The 9,132-nt window shown below is 34.9% G+C and overlaps 1 protein-coding gene across 3 annotated transcripts in view; it reads right to left on the bottom strand.

Moving 5' to 3' along the window:
- Nucleotides 1-2,726: 2,726 nt before the first annotated feature.
- LOC136036090 (uncharacterized) overlaps nt 2,727-9,132 on the bottom strand; it is a 39,782-nt gene continuing 33,376 nt past the window's right edge. For all 3 annotated transcript variants that reach the window (XM_065718080.1, XM_065718081.1, XM_065718079.1), the window contains one exon: nt 2,727-2,975. In XM_065718080.1, the coding sequence (XP_065574152.1) occupies nt 2,786-2,975 (190 nt within the window). In that variant the 3' untranslated portion in view covers nt 2,727-2,785. The remainder of the gene's footprint in view (nt 2,976-9,132) is intronic.

Genomic DNA, 9,132 nt, shown 5'->3' with positions numbered 1-9,132 from the left:
GCGTATTAGAGAACCCTATTGCAAAAATTTCAAGCTCCTATCTACAAAAATGCGGAATTTCGTATTTTTTGCCAGATAGTCTAAAACCCTAATAACTATGTCTTTGGGGATTACTTACTCCCCCACAGTCCCCGGGGGAGGGTATGCAAGTTGCAAACTTTGACCATTGTTTACTAGCGTATCAGAATAAACAAAACTCTAAAAAACGGAAGTTCGATACTAAAAGATACATCAAAAGAATCGGAGTTTCATGCTTATTTTAAATATATAAGTTTCATCAACTTTAGTCTTTGTCATCAAAAGTTACCAGCCTGAGAAAATTTGCCTTATTTTGGAAAATAGGGGTAAACACCCTCGAAAAGTCAAAGAATCTTAACAAAAATCACACCATCGCATTCAGCGTATCAGAGAACCCTATTGCAAAAATTTCAAGTTCCTATCTACAAAAATGTGGAATTTCGTATTTTTTGCCAGATAGTCAAAAACCCTAATAACTATGTCTTCTTTGGTGATGACTTACTACCCCACAGTCCCCAGGGGAGGGTCTGCAAGTTATAAGCTTTGACCATTGTTTACTAGTTATTGGGAAGTGTACAGACAATTTCAGGGGGATTTTTTTGGTTTGGGGAGGCGGGTTGAGGGGAGGAGGCTATGTGGGAGGATCTTTCCTTGGAGGGATATGTCATGGGGGACGAGAAATTCAATGAAAAGAGCACAGGATTTTCTAGCATTACTATAAAAAAAACAATGAAAAAATAAACATGAAATGTTTTTTTAATGGAAAGTAAGGAGTAGCATTAAAGCTTAAAACGAAAAGAGATTGTTACGCGTATGAGGGGTTCTTCTCCTCCTAAATACCCTGTTCTTTATTCTAAAGTATCTTTAGTAATTTGAACTATTTATTCTATGGCCTTTCTGATCCAGGGGTCATTCTTAAAGAATTGGGACAAAACTTAAGCTTTAGTGTAAAGAGCGAAGTATTAACGAGGGGACAAGCCCCCTCATATACATAAAAAAACATAAGAATATAAAAGTTCGTTACCGTAAGTTAATTCTTAAGTTACGTGTATATTTTTTAGTAACAAAAACTTTCGTTAAAACAAAAGCTCTAGTTGCCTTTTTAAGAAAACCGAAAAATTGGAGGGCAACTAGGCCTCCTTCCCCACCCCTTATTTCTCAAAATCGTCTGATCAAAGCTAAGAGAAAACCACTTAGCGAAAAAAAAAATTAATATGCAAATTTTATTTTAATAATTTATGTGCGAAGAGCCAAAATCAGACATGCATTAATTCAAAAAGGTTCAGAAATTAAATAAAAAAAAATAACTGAAATTAAGGAGCGACATTTAAACTTAAAACGAACAGAAATTACTCCGTGCGTGAAAGGGGATGTTCCCTTCTCAAGGCCCTGCTCTATACGCTAAAGTTTTTCACTGTTTAATAAAGTAGAATTGAGAGAAAGAGTCAAACTTTAGCGTATAGAGTGGGACGTTGAGAAGGGAATAGCCCCTTTCATACATGGAGTAATTTCTGTTCGTTTTAAGTTTTAATGTTGCTCCTTACTTTCAGCTAAAAAAAAACAATTTTTTTAGCTAATAATCATGTAAGACCGACAATTTTTATCCACGTAGCGTAAACACAACTGTTTATTTTGGAGTTACGACCAGTATTAGCACGAATAAATCTGCTCATAGTTTGTTACCACGTGATCAATGTGTTCATCAGTTATATTCATTCAGTTTACATTCTCAACCGGTAAAATCAGCTTAAAAATTTCTGCATAGTTTCATGAAAATTAAATAGTTTGTTCGACTACTTTAATGTTCAGCTATTTTAGCGTCATAACAAAAAATTGACCTTGATAAGCGCAACAACTTATTATATCAAATCAAATGCTAAAGAAGTAAATTTGTATAAACTCAAATCTTCACATCAGATTTATTTAATAAATAATCAAAGTGAAATACATACGCTTTTGTGCTTGTAACACTGATGGATACTGATGGACACTGAATGTATACTGAGGGGTGCAAGTGGCAGACTAAGTTATTTTTGTGTTAAAGCACCCTTTGCTTTAACAGCAGTGCCGGTGCCAGTAAGCAGTGCCAGCAAGTCAATTATTAAAGAATTAAATCTGCATAAACTCAGATTATCACAGATTTATTCAGTAACTAATAAACCTGAAAGGCATAAATTTATGTGTTGCTAGCACTGATGAATGGGACCACACCGAGGGGTGTAAGTGGCAAACACAGTTATTTTTACTGTTGAAACAGTATTTGCTTTAATGACAGTGGCAGTAAATCAACTACTAAAGAACTAAATCTGTATTAACTCAGGTTTTCATAATAGATTTACTGAGTAAATAATCCACCTGAAATGCATAAATTTATTTGTTGCTAGCACTGACGGATAGGACTACACCGAGGGGCTTAAGTTGCAAACACAGTTATTTTACTGTTGAAACGGTTTTTGCTTTAATGACAGTGGCAGTATATCAACTACTAAAGAACTAAATCTCCATTAACTCAGGTTTTCATAATAGATTTACTGAGTAAATAATCCACCTGAAATGCGTAAATTTATGTGCTGCTAGCACTGATGGATAGGACTACACCGAGGGGTGTAAGTGGCAAACACAGTTATTTTTACTGTTGAAATAGTTTTTGCTTTAATGACAGTGGCAGTAAATCAACTACTAAAAAACTAAATCTGTATTAACTCAAGTTTTCATAATGGATTTATTGAGTAAATAATCCACCTGAAATGCATAAATTTATGTGTTCCTAGCACTGACGGATAGTACCATACTGAGGTGTGCAAGTAGCAAACACAGTTATTTTTACTGTTGAAACAGTTCTGACTTTAATGACAGTGGCAGTAGACAAGAAGTTCTTCAGAATGTTAAATCTCCCGAAGAAAGTTCGCCCTTGCGGCTCTTGACCAACCTTTTCATCTTTATACAATGTAACTGCTCTAAAATTGAAAGAATATGAATAGAATAAGACGGAATAAAACAATAATGAACAGAAAGTAATTAAAAAAAGAATGAAAAAATAAAATAAAGAAATTAGAAAACATTGACTAAGAACAAGAGTAAAAAAAAGGTCAAAGGATGTATAAAGAAAGAGAACGATTATTTTTGAAAGGAATATAATTAGATATGCTGACTAAGAATTTTAGTTAAAGTAACAAAAACGGATCTCTAATATTCTTTATATTCCTTTTTAAATGCTGCTTTACAATAGATATTGTTTGTAATTATTATGGGAAGTGCGAGTTCTATGCCTAAGTAAAGAGAGAAGTTGGATTTATGCTTACTATTTTTCTGTTCACTTGTCCATTTCTTACGGAAGGGATTGTCACACAGACCTTAGAGAGGGTTCGTTTGAAAGTTCTAATTCAGTTTTTGCGATTTAAAAGTGATTAGAAACTAACGAGCCCCTCTCCAAGCCTAAGTTCTGTTGCCTTTCTTATGAAAATTTAAATTCAAATTAAAAATCTTAATAGTATATCAAAATTTCCTAAGGATCAAAATTTCCCAAGGGAATCAAAAACTTCCCAAAGATATCAAAATTTTGAGGTAGATATTATGTCCAGCATAGTTGAAAGAAACCTTAACTATTCTTCTGCGAATGACACAATCCACATAGCCCTTGGAAAAATGACTTTAAGTTATGCACGTTCCCCTGTCTTTACACTTAGAATTTTTTCCTTGGAAGTGGGAACAGTTTTGACTCTAAGAACGTTAAGGATCCTAAAGGTGAAAAATTCAATAAATGAGTTCAAAGTTCAGAGTTTTATTCGCCAATAAATAAAAAATGAAAATACGACACTCTTATTCCCCCTCGAAAGGCTCCATGGCCAGGGATACAATGGGGATACAAAAAAAAACACACTATAAGTAACAACAAAAAAAAAGAACAATAGCTAAATAACATATAAGATGAAAAAGAGAACATACCTGAGGCCCGGGAGTCAAAGCGCAGAGAAGACAACTATACACCATTAACAAACAGTCAGAGGACATTATCTCCTCAGAGGAAGTGGAAAAGGAGAAAAAAAGAAAAAAAAACCAGAAAAATAAAACAAAAATTTCAATTTTAAGATTAATTAAAAGGGTCTTTACAGATTTTTAATTAAAAGATTCTTTAATAAATGATCCTTCAGAATCCTTTTAAAAGTCCCAAACGATTGGGAACTCTGTACTGAATAAGATAGTGAATTCTAAACCTGTTGACAAGCAATGAGGGAATTGAAATCTGGTCGAATAATAGGGGCTGGTGAAATGCAGATATTATATAAAGAACGAAGGCTAAATGGAGCTGAATCAGAAATAAACACAGGAGTTTTTGAAGACATTTTGAAATACTGCCGTGAAGCTGATGAAAGACGAAAGAAGCACAAGAAATAATGTAGATAGTCTGTAGACTTATTATCGGTGTGTGTGAGGAGCAGTTGATGTCAAAACCAGACGCCGTGCTTTGTTATACATGACATAAAGAGACCACAGTGTTGACGGAAAAGTAGAAATCCATACAATGGGGCAATAAGACACATATGACTGGACAAGGCAGAAAAAAAGAAGCTTCAGAATAGATCCTGGAAATGTGTGTCGAAGTCTTAGAATGATACATAAACTCCGTGAGACCTTAACCCTAATCATGGGTATATGGTTTCTAAATGAAAGGTTCTTATCAAGCAGGATACCAAGAAACAGTACCACCTGACTCTCTGGCCTACACAAAGAGCCTTGTGATACCTGAATTCGTATGTGCTGAGGGATAGCTATACCAATTCGAGAAAAAATAAGAAAATGTGACTTACTGACATTCAAGGTCAAGTACTTCGCATTAAACCATTAAATAACTCTCTCGAATATTGTCATAAGGTTATACTTGATGTTATATTCTGTCTTCCCAAAGGTGGTGTCAGCAGCGAAAACAACTAAAAAACTTTCCTTAATACTACTATTGGAACATGATCGAGCATCAAGAAGACACAGCTTGCAGCATGCCAGAGGCTTGGATTTATTTACCGTTGAAATCAGGTCATTAAAATAAATCAGAAATAAAATGGGTCAAGAAAAGATCCCTGAGGGAAGCCATAAGATACTTCAGAAGGGCTCCGGAAAAACGGATTAATTGAAATAACCCTACCAGAAAGATATATATAAAACCAAGAAAAAGCGTTTGATCTTATACCAATATAAGATAGTTTCCAAAGAAGAATCTGATGAGTCTAGGAATGAAAAGCTTTACGAACATACAAAAATAAATCTGCCAGTATATGACCAGAATCTATTGCCGAATGTAAGACATTCAAGAAAGCTGTGCAAGCATGCTATGTAGAGTGATTCGCTCGGACTGGTAGTTTTATTTATATCCTATCTTTTACTTAGTACCGGTAGCTGAGAAGAGGTGCCTATAATATTTTGTAGGTAAAAAGGGGTATAGTGTCTAAGTAATATTGAAAAGCACTGGTCTAGATTTTTCACTTATCCTATAGGCATTATGAAACCGCTTAAAATACCTTTTGTAAATAGACTTATTACCTTAGACCTTAGACCTTAGATCCTCCTGAGCCATCGGTGGCACATAGGGCGTCGACAAAGTCTCTCCATTCATCCCCAAGCTGTGCGGCTGCAGTGATATCTTCCCATTGCGGAGTGAGGGAAATGTTTGCCTTTTTCAGGTCCCGATCATACTGCCTCTGCCTCTTGATTTCAAATGTTACATCTCCAGCATTTTCTATCCAGCTTCCTAGGTATTTAAATTCTTGGACCTGTTCAACAGATTTATCGGAGCATTGAAGAGTTAGGGGGGAGCCAGATGTGGACATACTTTTTGATTTGTCGACGTTGATCGACAATCCGACCTCTCGGGCTTTTTCTGAGATTTCCTCAAATAGCAGCTGTAATCGATCTTTGGCGCCTTCTAGAAGTACTATATCATCTGTAAAGTCAAGATCTGCGAGCTGTTTGTTGTTGACGTTTACTCCATAGCCCGTAGACTGTCTGAGTACGTAGTCCATAACTATTGTAAATAAAAGTGTAATAGACTTATTACACTTATTATTTTATACTTATTCGTGTTCCTTTTGCTAAGTTGCATCCGTCATGAAAATAAAAAGATACATTCACTTTTGTGGGGGGATGGGTTTGGAAATGTTGTTATTTATTCTCTTGAAAAGCGCTCATAAATATGACGTCAATGACGGATTTTTTTTCCAAAATTGGGTCTCTTAACTAATTTTTCTCAAACTCTTGACCTATTAACCTATGACATATTCACCCTTAGCCGTTTTAATCCCAAGGTGCTAATATTCCAAAAAAAAGCTAGCCGTTTTCGAGAAAAATATAAATGGACGCAAGCACTGTTATTGCCCGTTTAAAGAGAAAATTAATATATATATATATATATATATATATATATATATATATATATATATATATATATATATATATATATATATATATATATATATATATATAGATAATAGTAATTTATAGCATATAAATATAAAATAGTAATTTAATTACTAATTTTAAAATATTCTAAATAAATAGTAAACGAAACTCTAAAAGCGAATTTTATGCTAAAAGATAAATCAAACGAATTGGATTTTTATGCTGATTTTAAATATACAAGTTTCATCAAATTTAGTCTTCATCATCAGAAGTTACGAGCCTGAACAAATTTGCCTTATTTTGTAAAATAGGGGTACCCCCAAAAAGTCATAAAATCTTAACGAAAATCAAACTGTCGCGTTCAACGTATCAGAGAACCCTACTGTAAAATTTTCAAGCTCCTATTTACAAAAATGTGGAACTTCGCATTTTTTACCAGAAGACCGATCACGGGTGCGTGTTTATTTGTTGTTTTTTTCCCAGGAGTATTCGTATCGACCAAGTGGTCCTAGAATGTTGCAAGAGGGCTCATTCTAATAGAAATTAACAGTTCTGGTGTTAAAAGTCCCACGCTCATTTTTTTCCCAAAGTCAACGGATCAAAATTTTGAGATAGTCATTTTGTTCAGCATAGTCAAAAACCATTATAACTATGTCTTTGAGATGACTTACCCCCCCCCCATAGTTCCCGGGGAGGGGCTGCGAGTTAAAAACTTTGTCCAGTGCTTACATACAGTAATTTTTATTGGGAATTTTACAGACGTTTTTCAAGGGTTTATTTTGGTTTGGGGGGATAGGGAAGGGGGCTATATGGGAGGATCTTTCTTTAAAGGAATATGTCAAGGGGGGCAGAGAAATTCAATGAAGGGGGCGCAGAATTTTCTAGCATAATGATAAAAAACAATGAAAAAATAAATAAGGTAAAAAGGTGGCATAAAATGTTAGCCAGGTCAAGAGTGGCATGGTTAACACACTTGCACTAATTCGGATATCTCATTATCAAACCAGTAAGTTTTTTAAGTGAATTTAATCCCCGAGATTTCGCAATCTTTGGCAAAGGATTACAGGTCTTGACCTAGATAAAACTGTTACTGCTATATTATATATATATATATATATATATATATATATATATATATATATATATATATATATATATATATATTATTTATATATATATATATAATTATATTATTATATATATATATATATATATATATATATATATATATATATATATATATATATATATATATATAGTCTGCCGACTGGGCAGACGCCCAGTCGGATAACATGCTCATGATCGCCCACATACAGATCAAACTACGTGCCAAAAAGAAGACACAGTAGGATCTGAAGAAACTGTACGACACGGACAAGCTACAGGATCGAAAAATTTGCTGAGATTTCTGTATATCTTTATGGAACAAATTTGATGCCTTGGCTGTTGAGGCAAATGACTCAGAAAGCGTCGAAGAGAAATGGGAGAAAATAAAAAGTGCATACACGACGATTACCGAAGAAAAGCTATGTTTTCGAAAGAAACAAAAGGAAAGGTGGATCTCTGACGTAACATGGAAACTGATTGACGAACGAAAGGCACTCAAGCAATCCATACTCATAGACACTACAAGGAGTTCAGAGCTCGCAATAAAATAATTATACAAAGAAAAAGATAAAGAGATAAAAAAGACTGCAAGAAAGGACAAGAGACAGTTCCTTGAACAGAAAGCAGCTTTAGCTGAAAAAACTGCTAGGAAGGGTGACTCCAAGACTGTCTACCGATTGAAAAATGAGAGGGTAGGAAAAGGCAGCCGAATCACCCTTGTCAAGGACGAAAATGGATCAATTATATCTGATCCAGAAAAAATTGACGAGAAATGGGCTTCCCATTTCGAAAAACTTTTGAACAGACCGAGAACTTGTGACCAAGCAAACGTACATGATATCCATTTATGTATTTAGACATCAATACAGATCCTCCGAGTGCTGAGGAGATCATGCATGCAGCAAAGAAGTTAAAAAATGGACGAGCCCCAGGTATTGATGGCATTCAAGCAGAAATGCTGAAGTAATCAATTAGTACCTGCAATTCCATTTGGCTCTCCCTCTTCACCAAAATATGGACCTTAGGAAAGCACTAGACACAACTCTACAAGAAGAGCAGCGTGGTTTCAGAACTGAGAGATCCTGTTCTGATCTAATATTTGTACTGAGAATGCTTGTCGAAGAATCAAAAGAATGGAACAAGAAGCTGTACCTTCTATTCATTGACTTTGAAAGGGCATTTGACTCAGTTGACAGAGATTGCTTGTGGAGAGTTTTGAAATACCAAGGAATTCCCGAGAAAATAGTAGATATGATTATAGCGTTATATGAAGAATCGTAATGTTGCGTAAAGACCGAAAACGGTACAACCAGATTTTTCAAGATCATGTCTGGTGTTTGTCAAGGATGTGTATTTTTCCCATGTTCTTTATAATTATAATGGATTATGCCCTGACATTCGCATCAGGCTACGGAGTAAAAGTAAGCAACAAGTAACTGTTCGATCTGGACTTCGCGGACGATGTTGTTCTTCTCGAAGAGTCTAAAGAACAGTTGCAGCAGCTACTGGACACTTATACTGAGAATCCAGAGAATGTTGGGCTAAAAATAAACATTGACAAATCGAAGAGCATGGGCATCAAAACCTCGCCACTTGTTCTCCATTGCAAAAACAAGG

This window comes from Artemia franciscana, chromosome 15 (assembly GCF_032884065.1).
Source record: "Artemia franciscana chromosome 15, ASM3288406v1, whole genome shotgun sequence".
In the NCBI taxonomy this organism is placed as follows: Eukaryota; Metazoa; Arthropoda; class Branchiopoda; order Anostraca; family Artemiidae; genus Artemia; species Artemia franciscana.
The sequence above is the reverse complement of the archived record's forward strand: the minus strand, read 5'-3'. Positions and strand labels throughout refer to the sequence as shown.